The sequence below is a fragment of the Rhincodon typus genome, chromosome 21 (assembly GCF_021869965.1).
Source record: "Rhincodon typus isolate 14 chromosome 21, sRhiTyp1.1, whole genome shotgun sequence".
Lineage (NCBI taxonomy): Eukaryota > Metazoa > Chordata > Chondrichthyes > Orectolobiformes > Rhincodontidae > Rhincodon > Rhincodon typus.
The window spans coordinates 6,787,857-6,803,820 of NC_063352.1; the positions used below are offsets into that span (position 1 = coordinate 6,787,857).

Sequence of the window (15,964 nt, forward strand, 5' to 3'; positions counted from 1 at the left end):
GCTATGCTGACCATCCCTATTTAGCCCATGTTTTTCTAAATGTGCATAAATCCTATCTCTAAGAATTCTTTCCAATAGCTTCCCAACCACTAACATGAGACTCAGTGGTCTGTAGTTTCCTGGATTATCCCTATTTCCCTCCTTGAACAGAAGGGCAACATTAGCTACTTGCCATTCCTCCAGGACCTCTCCAGTGGCTAGCAAGGATACAAAGATCTTGATCAAGGGGCCAGCAATCTCTTGTCTTGCCGCTCAATAACCTGGGGTAGATACCATCAGGCTCTGGGGACTTATCCATCTTAATACTTTTCAAGAGATCCAACACCACTTTTTTCTTGATCTCAAAGTGCCCTAGCACATTAGCATGCTCCACACAAATCTCACTATCCTCCATATCCTTCTGTGTGAATACTGATGCAAAGTACTCATTTAGGATCTCACCCACATGTTCCTTCCTTTATCTTTGAATGGTCCTACCTTCTCCCTAATTATCCTCTTGTTTTTAATGTATCTATAGGATACTTTGGTATTTTCTTTAACCCTACTTGCCAAGGTCATTTCATTGCCCCATCTTGCTTTCCTAACTCCTTGATTGATTACTTTCCATATGTTCCTCATGGGCCCTGTCTGATTTTAGCTTCCTAAACCTTACATATGTTTTTTTTTAAAAAACTAAACTCTCAACCTCCCTCATTATCCATGGGTCCCTTACATTGCCTCCTTACTGGAACATGCTGGTTTTGAACTCTCCCCAGCAGGTCTTTAAACAGTTCCCATGTCAAATGTGGACTTGCCTGATAACAGCTCCTCCCAATTAACATTCCCTTTTTGCTTAGTAATGACAATTTGCCTTCTCCCAATTTAGTACCTTCCTGCAAGGTCCTGAATTATCTTTGTTCATAGCTATCTTAAAACTTAAGTTGTGGTCACTATTACCAAAATGCTCTCCTATTGAAAGGTCAGCCACCTGGCCAGGCTCATTAGCCAATACAAGGTCCAGTATGCCCCCTTCTCTAATGGGGAGTGGCTTGAAGGTGGTGGTGCCCTTGTCCTTCTAGATGGAAGTGGTTGTGAGTTTGGAATGTGCTTTGGTGAATTTCTGCAGTGCATCTTGTAGATAGTACACACTGCTGACAACACCAAAACACCCACAAAGTGGTTATAGTAGGACGTTTGGGGGCAAACTTTCCTGTTGCCCCCTGTATACTTAAGCAGTGTTTAAATAGCTATCTGCCAATATTACCTTGATAGATTACATGCAGGATTAACAAAACGAACTACCTTTGTGAACTGGTGTATTTTTAATTTGTAAAAAAAAAGCAAATTTAGGTACATTGTGCTGATACTATAAGTTTTATATTTGCTTTGAAGTTTCCTGATACAGAAATCATGATTCATGCAAACTTGAGCTGACAAATAAATCTGCTTATTTTGGACACGCTGACAATTCAACAGATCCACGAACAGAAAAATACAAAAGTGTCAATTAAAATGGATGCTAGGAATAGATGAAACATTTTTTTCCTCCTCCCATCTGAATTGCTTACCCCATTTTACTTGCTGCTCTAACAATTACCAGACTAACCTACACAAGGTGGTTACCATGTGTTAGGAGAGAATCTCCTGCGCATTTACACAGGAGATGGGGAAAAGCCTTTCCTGCTCAAAAGGATCAAGAATGAGGGGGACAGATTTGAAGTGATTTTCAAAAGAAGCAAATATGAGGTGAGAAAAAACTTTTTCTCTGGAATAGAAGCGTGGTGGAGGCAGGTTGTACTGGGACATTTGATGTTTCCGTTTAAGTAGAAATAGTGTACAGGGAAAAGGCAGGAGATTCGCATTTAGCTATAACATTCATTGAAGAGCTGGCGTGCGCACACTATAACAACTGTGACAATACTTTTAGGCAGCTGGACCAGAGGTAGTGTCCTGCTTATTACAATGAATTTAAGCCAATTTTACAGCACCAAATATCAATATTTCAGTAATGACTAGATAGAGATAAAAATAAATACTCCACCAGATCGTGAACATTCCAATCAATCTGAATGATCATTCATTACACCCAACCCATGTGTTTTTAAACAGCAATGATAGAGTGCATTAAAAATAGTCTAAAGCACTATTAATTTCAAATAGCAAGAATCACATGATCCCTGCATTTAATTCAGACATTGCTGTCTCCAGAAGAACGGGCTTGTTTATGGAATACCACCCACTTACTTTTTTGCACACAGCCTGCTTAGTGCAGGACGCTCAATTAAGAGTGAAGGAATCTAGCATTTTCATACATTGATAAAATGATTGAATAGTACTTTACACCGAGTTGAAACAAGTTTGGTAACCAGGCTAAAAGTTCAAATAGAATTTGATTTGTAGATTATTTCCCTATTCTACATGATGAAATAGTTGATGACACAAGGCCATATAGTTTCTCCCTTCACGATCAGGGATTTAAATGCCTTTTGATTTCCACTTGAGCATGGTTAAGTTGGATGGCTCTCACTTCAGTATTACTGTGTCCATGTCACTTCTGTAACAGGTTAAAGATTCAGTTTAAAAGAACAGAAGTCAAACAGACAATGGTGAAAAATACAGAGGAGATCAGCATACGTGAAGACGAAAGACAAGCTCATGGTCCAGATGTAGAATCACCCAAAATACACCTTTACTTGGTAAATTTCAGTAAGATTCTTGTGCTTAATACAGCTGAATCCCTGCACAGAAGTAATGTATTTTTGACAGAACTTGCAGAGTGAAAGAAAAATTCAGTGGTCCAGAGATCTGGTGCAGTCACGGCATGCATGTTATAACGATGGCACTTCAGCATTGACGGGCTTCTTCCTGATTGAAGTCACAAAGGACTGGTTTACTCGTAAATCCAGTCAGCAGCACAGTCGTTCCAGCAGATTAGCTCCTCTGGCTGAAACCAGAGCGAGATTTCCCGTACAGCACTCGCCACCGAATCACTACCATGGATTACATTCCTGCATCACACAACAAAATCAATACACTGAGTTAAATGTTTTAGAGATTCAAACTGCATCCCAGAATTGTTACAATACAGAAGGAGGTCATTCTGCCCATCGAGTCTGCATCAGCTCTCCAGTGAGCCTTATTAATTAGAGCCATTCACCTGCTTTCTTCTATGTAACCTCGCATAGTTGGGCCCACGATTATTTGAACAGAAATGACCTTCCCTCCATCATAAGGTCAGATGTGGAGATGTTCACCAATGATTGCACAATGTTCAACACATTTGCAACTCGTCAGATACTAAGGCAGTCCATGTCCAAATGCAGCATGGTTTGGGCAATACTCAGGCTTGGGTTGACAAGGGGCAAGTAAAATTCGTGCCACAAAATGCCAGGCAATGACCGCCTCCAACAAGAGATGATCTAATCATCACCTCTTGACATCAATGGCATTGCCATCACTGAATCCCCCCACTATCCTGGGATTTCCACTTATCAATTGCCTGGATGACTGCAGCTGCAACTGCACTGAAGAAGCTCAACACCATGCAGGACCAAGCAGTCTCCTTGACTGGCACCAAATCCACAAACATCCACTCCCTCCACCACTGATGTTCAGCTGGGCTTACCACTGCTGGCCCAGGCAGCGACACCCATGTCCCACAAGAGAATAAAAAAAAAATCATTTAATAATCTGTTGAATGCCTCAATTGAACCTGCCTCCACTACATTTCCAGGCAGTGCATTCCAGGATCCCTCACCTGCTGTTGTGAAAAAGATTTTTCTCACATCACATTTGTTATGTTTGAAAATTGATTTAAATCTGTGTTTTCTTATTTTCAATCCTTTAACAAAAAGGAACTGTTTCTCCCCATTGACTCTTTCCAGCCCCTTCATGTATTTGAAAACTTGTATCAGAACTCCTCTTAGACTTCTTCTCTCCAATCAATTCTCGTAACTGAGGTGCCTTGAACTACCATATATATGCTCAAGTAAAAGTTGGTCTCATGTGAAAGTCGACTCCCTATTTTTGGCCAAAAGATCTGGAATTTTCCACATATCTCATGTAAAAGTCAACCCTCGTTCTTCACAGATAACAGAACAAGATTTTAGAGTTAAGGTATTATACTGTACATAAATGTTACGATGAGGAAATGAATTTTTTTTGTGCTATTGTGTTTTGAAATTTCTTCTTCATTTTGTGTAAAAATGCCCTCCAGATAAAACAAAAAATATACAGCAGTGTTTAAACCGAAAGTTATTGAAGTTGCAGAGAAGGCAAATAACTGTGTAGCAGCAAGAGAATTTTGTGTTTTAGAGAAACTGGAGAGAGACTGGAGAAAGGTATCGAACCAACTTCAGACAATGTCAAAACAAAAGTGTGCCAACAGAGGTAAACCTAGCAAATGGCCACAACTGGAGAAAAATGTTGCTCAGTACCTGAAAATTGTCAAAACGGAACATGTGTTAGTTGTGAAGCCATCCGAATACATACACAAAACGAATCAAAGAAGGATGGAATTTTGGATTTTAAGGCAAGTGCTGGATGGTGCACAAGGTTAATAAGAAGGCATGACTTATTAATCTGACAGAGAACTAAGAGTGCACAAAAGTTGCCTGCTGAACTAGAAGCTATTACAGAAACTACTGTAATTCATTGTTTTTTTTTTCTTTATTTGTTTAGAGATCAATTGGGTTTCTGCTAATGATACAGTATTTTGGACTGTAGCATGAATTTCAGCCCATCAAAAGTAGTATCCATGTAACAGTTGACCCCATAAATTTAACCTTAAAAAAGTCTTAAAAAATTCAACTTTTACATGAGCATATATGGTATACAAATACTCCAGGTGAGGTCTTGCTCTTGTACTCGATGACCCGATTAATAAAGCCTAGGTCACTGTATGCTTTATTTGCTGCTCTCTCTACCTGTGAGCCTCAGTGATTTGTGCTTACACCCAGGCGCCCCTGCTCCTGCATTCAGTTCCAAGGATCACAAAAGTTAAAAGAAAATTATATTCCTTCTATCTCCAGATCGTCCCTCATTTCAAACTACCAAGTTAAAATTAATGAAAGTAATGGACCCGGTATTTATTAATATTCAGTGGCAGTGCTTGAGAGTGTGAGGTGATGCTGCAGTTAGAGTGCTACTTGGATGGACTTGCTTGAGTGGATAGCTTTGGCTGTGTACTTTCTTCCTGATCATGCAGAAATGGGTTTCAACTACAGAATTCTTCCTGACTCAAAGCAGCCTGCCACTACCTGAAAACAATGATAATCGCTATTCTTGAAGAAACATCTCTCAATGCTGGGATACCCTGTGTGGGGTGTAAAGGAGTTTTTTTTTAAAATGGAGCACCTATCAAATCACTCAATTAATGAAGCCACTCTTTTGGGTAACTCAGAGGAGCACCCAATTATAATGGGATACCTTAACTGTACCTGCTAAAAGTCAAAATGTACTTGCAGGGGATCCAAAAAGCCAGCACAATTAGTCATTTCTCCAAATATTTGATATGATCCAGCCTTTTCACTGTACTCCTGTACTGGAGTCCACGTGACAATAAAGGATATTCTAATCTATTCTGTGGATCATGTGATCAGTTGAAAGTTTTCTATATGTCTGGACATTCACCGTCATCAACTTGAACTAACCCTTTCTGTACACTTGATGCTAGGCAGCCTGTTTATCATTCTCTGGTTTCTCTCACCTTTCTCAAATAATGCAGGAAGCCTATTTCAGCTTAAAAACAATGAACTGTTTAGCTATTTTAGAAGATATTAAATCAAATCCAAAGTGTGCATTCCATTCAACAAAGAATTATCCTCAATTTCTGCTAAAAAGTTTGAGATCAAGAAAACGCCCACCTGCCCACTTCAACACAGAAGTCTCCTCTGATAGTGCCTGGTGCAGAATCAGCAGGGTTGGTCTCTCCCATCATGGCCCGAGTGATTTTGACAACATCCAGTCCTTGCCATACCTGAAACAGTGAGGAAATAGAAGTCAGTAAACAGTGCAGTATTGTAAATAAATAAATAGGGAAATCAATTTCTCAATTAAAAGTTTCTGTGCTGACGAAGTGTTCCATCACAGTTGTGATTCAACAGACTAGTTGTAGCATAAAGATGAAGACAAGGAGTTTAGTTAATCAAAAGCATTTTGTAACACACCGTTCTAAATTAGATTCTGACAAACAGATGCTGGCTCTATAGCTGGCTAAGACAACAAGGTGCAGGGCTGGATGAACACAGCAGGCCAAGCAGCATCATAGGAGCAGAGAGGCTGACAACAAGGTGCAGGGCAACTTTGTCCAAAACATTCTATTCTGAAAACTGGTATTGAAGTGCAATAATCAACCCTTAATAAGGCAGCTGAAATAATGACTTACTTCTCTAATGATAAAATCTTACACTGTTGTTGTACAACTCAAGGTTAATATAATACCATTTATCAAATCCAGAATGTTTCTTCCCCTCTACACAATTTCTCACTTTGTACTTTTCTCTCAATATGCTGATATATGGGCCAAGTAATTCATTCTTAACAGGTCTGGACAATGAAAGTGAGCAAATCATGGAAGACATCACCCAGGCCTAACCCACTGTTCAATGAGCTTTTTTCCAACATGGATTATTTGATAGAGATCTGGGGCAAGAATCTCAACTAATTTTTTTACCTTCTGGCCAAGAATGCTGAGCAAATTATAAATTACAAAATCATTGCCATTCAATTCTTCTAAATACCAGAAAGTCACCTGCTGCTCATCTGTGCTAACCTGGGAACACTGTTCAAACTAGTTTGTACAAGTGGTGAAATCCAAAGATAGGAACTTTTCACGTTTATATTAGTGGAGGCATGGAAAAAATAATCAGCCAATTGTAGGAGTTACTTCATACAATCATAGAACCCCTAGAGTCTGGAAGCAGGTCATTTGGCCCAGTTAGTCCACACCGGCACTCTGAAGAGCACCCCAACAAGACCCATCCCCTACCTCTCCCTGTAACTCTGCATTTCCCATGACTAACCCACCTACACGGCACATCTCTGGACATTATGGGCAATTTAGCATAGCCAATCCGCCTAACCTGCGATAGGGTTAGGGTTAGGGTTAGACTGTGGAAGGAAGCTGGAACACCCAGAGGAAACCCATGCAGACATAGGGAGAAAAACAGTCACCTGAGGCTGGAGACGAACGTGGGTCCCTGGCAGTGTGAGGCAGCAGTGCTAACCACTGAGCCACCATGCTGTCTTGTTTTTAATAATTAGTCATTAAACAAATTGGGAGCACCTTTACCATCTGTTCCACTTGGTTTTCCCTCTTCTCCCTACCACAAAACTCACTTTCAGTTCCAAAGAGGTTTTATTTTTAGTTTTTAGTTTGTTATCAATGCTGTGGGATGGTTCTCTGCAAGGCATTTAATTTTATCATTCATTGTAAATACCTGTTTAAAACAAATGTATAACATGTTCTGCTATGTAGCTGTACCAAAAACCTTTAAAATCAGACACTGGAAGGGGATATTTTTTGAGGATTGCTGTTAGGGCACATGTAGATACTTCCTGTAATTATTAAAAGGTGCCCTTTAATTATTCAGATGAATTTGTTCATCGTTGTTCACAAAAGCTGCTCAAAAATAGACCAACTCTTTATTGCTTATCAATTTTTAATGTTCAATACAAGTGTTTCTACACTCAATATTATTGAATATTTAAGTCCTTTTTTCAAAAACTGAATTCAAATTCCACTATTTGCCATGGTGGGATTTGAACCCAGGTCCCCAGAATGTTACCTGGGTCTCTGGATAGCAGTCCTTCGATAATACCACAAGGCCATCACCTCCCCTATATAGTGCCAGATAAGAGGTTTAGAAAATACTACATGCTTTAACATACCATAGCGACCAAAGGGCCAGAGCTCATGTATTTCACCAATCCATTATAGAAAGGCCGGTCTTTGAGGTCAATGTAATGATCTTTTAGCAGGTTTTCTGAAGCCTACATAAAAAATGCACAGTGTACTATTACATATTAGTCCTATTCTGTTAAACATTGCAGTAAAATATAAAATTCACCTCAAATGTTTTGAGTGTTATAAAGTATATTCTTGAACAGCAGAGCAGCAAAGAGCAACAGTATTGTTGTATTCAGTACATCAAAATACTCCGTTTCTTTTCCCCCAAACTTTTTTATACAATCTACTTGATTTCTCTCCATGTGTAAGAACTGCCACTCATTGCCATGTCACACAAATTGAAACACTGTCTTTTGGAATGAATTCACTGAAGCATTTAAAGCTGGGAAATGCTTACGAAGAAGAGTACAGTGTTGTGCGAAACACAGTCCAAGTAGAATAATAGAATCCCTCCAGTGTGAAGCAGGCCATTCAGCCCATCAAGCCCACAGTGACCCTCAAAACAGCATCACACCCCATCTCTGTAACCCTGCATTTCCTATGGCAAAACCACCTGACCAACACATCCATGGACACTATCAGCAATTTAGCCTGGCCAATCCACCTAGTTATTAAAAACAATGAAATAAAAGTTATTTGTCCCATCATGGCAGCCTTCCCATAGAAGATGTGTAAACTATCCTTTTGTGGATGTGAGCCATTTACTTAAGCCATGGATTTAAAAAGTTCAATTTTTAAAAATTCATTCATGGGGACACAGGTGCTGTTGGCTGGGCCGTTGGTCATTGTCCATCCCTAGTTGCCCTGGAGAAAGTAGCGGAACATTGTCTTCTTAAACCATTGTAGTACTCGTGGTGTAGGTACATCCATAATGCTGTTAGGAGGAAGTTCCAAGATATTGACCCAGTGACAGTGAAGGAACAGTGATACAGTTCCAAGTTAGGATGGTGAGTGACTCAGAGGGGAACTTGCAGTTAGCGTTTTTCCCATGTATGTGCTGCCCATGTCCTCCTAGATGATGGAGGCTGTGGTGCGTTCGGAAGGTGCTGTTGAAGCCATAGTGAGTTACTGCAAGGCATCTGTAGACGATATGTAGTGCTGTGGCCTAGTGTTGAGTTTCTCTAGCATTGTGAAGTTGTACTCGTTCTGCCTCCAGATGGAAAAGGTAGATACTGAGAAATTTTTTTCTTTGACTGGAAAAGAGAAAGTTAACGCTGATTTCTCTCCACAGATGCTGCCAGAGCTTTTCCAGCAATTTCTATTTTTGTTTCTGATTTATGGCGTCTACAGTTCTTTCGGTTTTTATTTGGAGAATTGAGAACACGGGTCACAGTCTCACAATAAGGCATCAGCCATTTATAACTGAGACAAGAATAAATATGTTCACTCAAAGTGGGGTTGAATCTTTGAAATTCTCTACTCCCAGAAAGCTGTGCATGTTCACTGCCAAGTATTTTTTGGGTTCTAGAGGAATTAGGGGAAACGGGAATGATGCAAGAAAGCCGAGTGGAGATTGAACACCAGACAAAAACAAACTTAATAATGAAGTAAGCTCAGATTAAATGGCCTGTTGTTGCTCCTTTTCTTATATTCTTAGAAAGCAAACGTATTGACCATCATTCAGCTCAATAAGTCAGAAAATCAACATACCTTGATGAGAAACTTTGTTCACTTTAAATGATGCTGTTATTCTTGTGACCTATATTCATATAGAAGTAGCACCTACTTGTAGTAAACTACACATAGTTCACCAGATCAAGGAATAGTAAGTATTGTACCTGCAATATTTTCATTCCAACCAGTTTAAATCCTTTCTGCTCAAACCTCCGTATGATTTCTCCAACCAGACGACGCTGAACTCCATCTGGTTTGATAGCTACGAAAGTACGCTCATGTATCCCAGTAATTACTGAGAAGTAAACAGAAAATGCAGAAATTTGAAAAAATTCATACAATCACCTTTCACAAACCACGAGATAATCCAGGCTGCAGTACAATCAAGCAAACATGCAGTCAATGATATAATATGGTAAATGTGGCAGCCAATTTGCACACAGTCAGGTCTCACAAAGACTAATGTAATAATGTTTTAGTGAGATGAGGTTCAAGCTGCAAGAACAGTGTCTCATCTTCTGCTTGGGGACAATGCGGTCTCATGACTGAATATAGAGTTCAACAAACCCTGAACATCTCCTATGTCCTTTATCCACTCCTACGCCCCACGCCCTGTCATAACATGGGCTGTTTTCCACAGCCAACCCACTTTCACCTACTCACTGTCCCCAGTGTCAGCTTTTCTTCTTCCTTGGCTTACTATCAACCATCCCTTTATCTACCTAACTTTCCTTCTCTCTCTCTGGGCTCCAACTCCACCTATCTGCTCACTCTTTCCTATCCCCAATCCCATCATCAGCATAAATAGTAGCTAGGAAAAGGTAATATCAGTTGAGCAAGAGTCACTGGACCCAAAACATTGACTCTGCTTTCTCTCCACAGATGCTGCCAGATCCTGAGTTTCTCCAGCAATCTCTGTTTCTGTTTCAGATCCACAGCATTGTCAGTCCTTTGTTTCATTTTAAAGTTTTAGTGATGTTAGCCGAGAATAAATATTAGGCAGCATCAGGTACAACTCTAAAACAAAAGCAAAATATTAGATGCTGGAAATTTGAAATAAAAATAGCAAGTTTTTTCTGTTTCTAAGATGAGTCATACTGGACTCAAAATGTTAACACTCTGCCTCACATCACATATGCCATCAGACCTGTTCAGAGTTTCTGTTTTTATTTTTTATATCAGTGAGAACTCCCCTGTATCTCTCTGAAACACTTAGGTCCTACATTTAGCTGCGCTGGTAAATAGGGCGATGAAAGATGGCATCTCTGACAGTACTGCACTCCCACAGTACTAAGTTACAAACAGTGCAGCATTCCCTCAGTACTGCTCAAGCATCAGCTTAAACTTTGGTCTCAAGCCACTGTTAGGAGCCTTGAACTCATAAGATGAACTATAACTATTATACTTTGTCCACTGACAAATATTTGGTTGCCAACTATCACTTTTTTTAAACTGGCCTATTCTACATGTTGTGATTCAGATGAACAGAGATTAGGCCATTCAGCCTCTCAGGTCTGTTTGCTCAGCTATTCAAATAGGTCACATTTATCTGCCCGGGATCATGAACCTTTTATCTAGTTAGAAGCTAAACAGCTCAATTTTGAAAATTTCAATTTGAATTATATAGTTTTCACAGCACAGAGAAAGGCCCTACAATCCATCGCGTCCATGAAAGTCATAAAGCACCTCTCTAATTCCATTTCCAGCGCTTGTGTGCCATGACTTGTTAAGTGCTCATCTTCATACTTAAATGTCTTGTGAGTTCCTGCCTCAACCATCATTTTGGGAAGTGAGTTCCAACTAACCACTATGCTCTGGGTTAATTTTCTTTTCCTCTAAACCTTCTCCTCCTTATCTGATAGCTGTGCCCCTCTACTAAGGGAAAAGGTTTCTCCCTATCTATGTCCCTCATAACTTTGTACACCTCAGCCAGTACCCCTACGTCAGCCTTCTCTGCTCAAAGGAAAACTTGCCCAGACAATCTAACCTCTCTTCACAACTGAATTGTCCCAGTCTAGGTCCTGGTGAATCTCCATTGCACCCTCTCTAGTTCAATCACATCCTTCCTACAGTATGGTGACCAGAATTGCACACAGTACTCCCACTGTGGCTTAACTAATGTAATATGCAGCTCCATCATAACCTGTTCTGAGGGTTACTCAACCCAAAACATTAACTCTGACTTCTCTCCACAGGTGCTGCAAGACCTGCTGAGCTTTTACAGCAATTTCTGTTTTTGTTCCCTCATAACCTCCTTGCTGTTGCTCTCTCTAGTACAATCATATCCTAACTTTAGAAGCTTTCCCAGATTTACCAGCTTTTGTATAAAGGAGGGTTGCCTCTCATTACAGCGACCTTGAGTAGCCTGGCTGTACGTTTAAGGCTATGACAGATACTGGAAAGGCTATGGTCCTTGCTTGCTGTGCAGGTGAATTAATATAGTTCGTTATCCCTCAGTGGTGTACACACCCGGGACACTGCCCTCTCAGTGAGCTGGCTCTGCTCCTGCCCCGGCCTTCCCCCCAGTAGGTGTCGGCCCCTCAGCCCCGCTCTCACCCGACTGGAACAAGTAGGCAAAAGCGGTCAACGCCAGGCAGATCATCCCCACCGTCCCTGCGCCTTTTCCACCGGAAAAACAGGGAGACAAGGACAACCACGCTAACTCACAGGCTGGCGGTTTCCCCACCCTCCGCACAAACGGCGCGCAGATACCGAGAGCGCGCACGGCGTCGCCTGGGGGCGCGGTCCCGTTGATACCGCCACACCGAACGCCCCCCGGCGGCTGGGAGGAGTGCGGTCCCACTGATACCGCCACACTGAGGGCGCCTGGGTGTGCGGGAGGCGTGCGGTCCCTCTGATACCGCCACACCGACCGCCCCCCGGCGGCTGGGAGGAGTGCGGTCCCACTGATAGCGCCACACTGAGGGCCCCTGGGTGTAAAGGAGGAATGAGGTCCCACTGATACAGCCACACCGAGCGCCCCCCGGCGGCTGGGAGGAGTGAGGTCCCACTGATACAGCCACACCGAGCGCCCCCCGGCGGCTGGGAGGAGTGAGGGCCCACTGATACAGCCACACCGAGCGCCCCCTGGCGGCTGGGAGGAGTGCGGTCCCACTGGTACAGCCACACCGACCACCCCCCCGACGGCAGGGAGGAGTGAGGTCCCTCTGATACCGCCACACCGACCGCCCCCCGGCGGCTGGGAGGAGTGCGGTCACCCCCCCACCCCTCACCCAACCTTGGCGGGAATTCCAGTCGATGAAGTCAATGCTGCCGGTTGTCCGTCTGGAGACTGAATGAGCGGCGAGCGGTTTCCACGACTTGATTTAATTCTTTCGCACGTTTGTCCTCAAAGTCTCCCTCATCTCCTACACTTCCTAACAGGTTGGCGTCAAACTGTCTCGAGTTACTGGAACTTCAGAAAATTTAAGTGGGAATGTAAAAGTGTATAAACGTGTAGAACAATTTTTCCACCTAAATGCCTCTTGCTTCAGTGGTCTATCGATTTTTAGTGAATTTTCAGCACTCAGGACATGACAGAGTTGGTCCCTTCTGTTCCACATCAGGTTCTCTGAGGGTTGTGCAGGTTAAAACCCTAAAAAATACATAAAGAGGAGGTGAAGAGATTTTTTGCAATAACCGAGGATTTGTAGATTCGGTGGAGCTGGCATGAAAAGGTTGTTGAGGCCTGGTACCCTTCGGCCATAGTCCTGGTAGAATTTTATAGGTTTCTATGAGATACCCCCTCCTCCCGTCATTCTTCTAAACTCCAGAGAATGTAGCCCTAACTGACCCAACCTCTCTTCATATGTCAGTCCTACCATCCCTGGAATCAGTCCCCTCCATCACCAGGGCATCCTTCCTCCCATAAACGGAGCTGCGTCAGGACATTATTCAAACGAGCCACAACACCCTGCAGCAACCCGGAATTGGGCAAAGCGGAACAGGAGCACTCATACGGAGTTTTTAAAAGGAATGGATACCCAAAAAAGCACAATCAGCTGTTACCTCTGCGACAGACCACAATGAGAAGACACAGCACGACCAGGCAACTAGTCACCCTACCGTACATCAGAGAGCTATCAGGGATGACCACAAGACTACTCAGAACCTTAGATAAGGATGCATGGCATTAAGGGTAAAGTATTAGCATGGATAGAGGATTGGTTGACTAACAGGAAGCAAAGAGTGGGGATAAATGAGTGCTATTCTAGCTGGCAGTCAGTGACTGGTGGTGTGCCTCAGGGATCGGTGTTGGGACCGCAATTATTTACAATTTATATAGATGACTTGGAGCTGGGGACCACGTGTAGGGTGTCAAAGTTTGCAGATGACATTAAGATGAGTGACACAGCAAAGTGTGCAGAGGACTGTGAAACTTTGCAGAGGAACATAGATACATTGAGTGAGTGGACAAAGGTCTGGCAGATGGAATACAATGTAAATAAATGGAAGTCATACATTTTGGTAGGAGTAATAGTAAAAAGGATTATTACTTGAATGGTAAAAAGTTGCAGCATGCTGCTGTGCAGAGGGACCTGGGTGTCCTTGTGCATGAATCACAGAAGGTAGGTCTGCAGGTACAACAAGTAATTAGGAAGGCAAATGGAATTTTGTCCTTCATTGCTAAAGGGATTGAAATAAAAAGCAGAGAGGTTATGTTGCAGCTGTATGAGGTGCTGGTGAGGCCACACCTAGAGTACTGTGTGCAGTTTTGGTCTCCTTACTTGAGAAAGGATGTACTGGCACTGGAGGGGGTGCAAAGGAGGTTCACTAGGTTGATTCTGGAGTTGAGGGGGTTGGCTTATGAGGAGAGACTGAGTAGATTGGGATTATATTCATTGGAATTCAGAAGATTGAGGGGGGATCTTATAGAAACATATAAAATTATGAAGGGAATAGATAAGATAGAAGTAGAGAGGATGTTTCCACTGGCAGGTGAAGCTAGGACAAGAGGGCATAGCCTCAAGATTAGAGGAAGCAGATTTAGGACTGAACTGAGAAGGAATTTCTTCACCCAGAGGGTTGTTAATCTGTGGAATTCCTTGCCCAGTGAAGTAGTTGACGCTACTTCAGTAAAAGCTTTTTAAAAAAAGGTAGTTTTTTTTGAACAATAAAGGAATTAAGGGATACGGTGAGAATGCGGGTAAGTGGATCTGAGTCCACGAAAGAATCAGCCATGATCTTATTGAATGGCGGAGCAGGCTCGAAGGGCCAGACAGTGATACAAAATTAGGAAGTATTGTTGATAGTGAGGAAGGTTATCAAAAATTACAGCGGGATCTTGATCAGATGGGGAAGTGGGCTAAGGATTGGCAAATGCGATTCGGTACAGATGAGTGTGAGGTTTTGTGCTTTGGAAAGTCAAACCAAGGTAGAACTTATACAGTGAATGGTAAAGTCTTTAAGAGTGTTGTGGAACAGAGGGATCTAGGAGTACGAGGACATAGTTCATTGAAAGCAGTGGCACAGGTAGATAGGGTGGCGAAGAAGGCATTTAGCATGCTGGCCTTCATCGGTCAAGGCATTGAGTATAGGACTTGGGATGTTTGTTGCAGTTGTACAAGTCATTGGTGAGGCTGCACGTGGAGTATTGTGTACTGTTTTAGTCACCCTATTATAGGAAAGACACAGTTAAACTTGGAAGAGTGCAAAGAAGATTTATGAGGATATTGCCAGGACTAGTTATTCCTTGGAACATAGGAGAATGAGGGTGACCTTATTGAGGTGTATAAAATCATGAAGGGCATAGATAGGATGAAAACATATAATCTTTTCCCCAAGGATGGGGAATTGAAAACTAGAGGGCATATGTTTAAGGTGAGAGGGGAAAGATTTAAGAAGGTCCTGAGGGGCAACATCTTCATGGAGAGAGTAGTGCATATGTGGAATGGGCTGCCACAGAAAGTGGTTGAGGCAGGTACAGTAGCAGCATTTAAAAAACATTTGGATAGGTAAATGGATGGGAAGGGTTTAGAGGGATATGGACCAAATGCAGGCAACTGGAACTAGCTGAGTGGGTACCATGGTCAGCGTGGACCAATTTGGGCCAAAGGGCCTGTATCCATGCTCTATTACTGTATGACTCTATAACTCTTAAGACGCTGGCATCCCATCACCAATCATTCTTTACTTACGAATGCGTAACCTTTGACAATAGCACTGACTGTCATTGAGTTAGGCATTCAGCATCCCAATATCCTTGACATTTATCCTTTCATATCAGCCTGATTGAGGCTGTCAATCTGGTCCAATCAGGGAACTCGTATTCTATGAGGCCAACTGGGTTGACCTCATTACAATCATTACAGACAGCTTCAGAAAGTGAACTGAAAAATCATTTTCTATGCCTGTGGAACAACACATTGTGAAAACCACTTGTGTAATCTGGCCAGTTTTGTTATTTTCATTTATTTATTCCGTGACTGTGTTTGTTTGGCTGTTTGTCCATTTTTTCTGCAA

The 15,964-nt window shown here is 42.2% G+C and overlaps 1 protein-coding gene and 1 long non-coding RNA gene across 3 annotated transcripts in view; one reads left to right on the forward strand and one right to left on the reverse strand.

The window, feature by feature from the left end:
* Positions 1–1,337: 1,337 nt before the first annotated feature.
* nme3 (NME/NM23 nucleoside diphosphate kinase 3) lies at positions 1,338–12,321 on the reverse strand. 2 transcript variants are annotated; one of them, XM_020515247.2, is made up of 5 exons: positions 12,059–12,321; positions 9,667–9,797; positions 7,870–7,971; positions 5,844–5,956; positions 1,338–2,987 (listed from the first exon to the last, which is right to left on the reverse strand). In XM_020515247.2, exons 1-5 carry the CDS (start codon positions 12,102–12,104, stop codon positions 2,870–2,872), a joined length of 510 nt encoding a protein of 169 aa, XP_020370836.1. In that variant the 5' UTR covers positions 12,105–12,321; the 3' UTR covers positions 1,338–2,869. The 2 variants fall into 2 exon arrangements, with proteins under 2 accessions (XP_020370836.1, XP_048465395.1); XM_048609438.1 differs by having other exon boundaries at positions 12,170–12,320.
* A 429-nt stretch (positions 12,322–12,750) lies between these two features.
* The window catches only part of LOC125485707, a 79,306-nt gene continuing 76,092 nt past the window's right edge, over positions 12,751–15,964 (forward strand). Inside the window, exon 1 of the long non-coding RNA XR_007264410.1 lies at positions 12,751–12,886. This is a non-coding gene — a long non-coding RNA (uncharacterized LOC125485707). The remainder of the gene's footprint in view (positions 12,887–15,964) is intronic.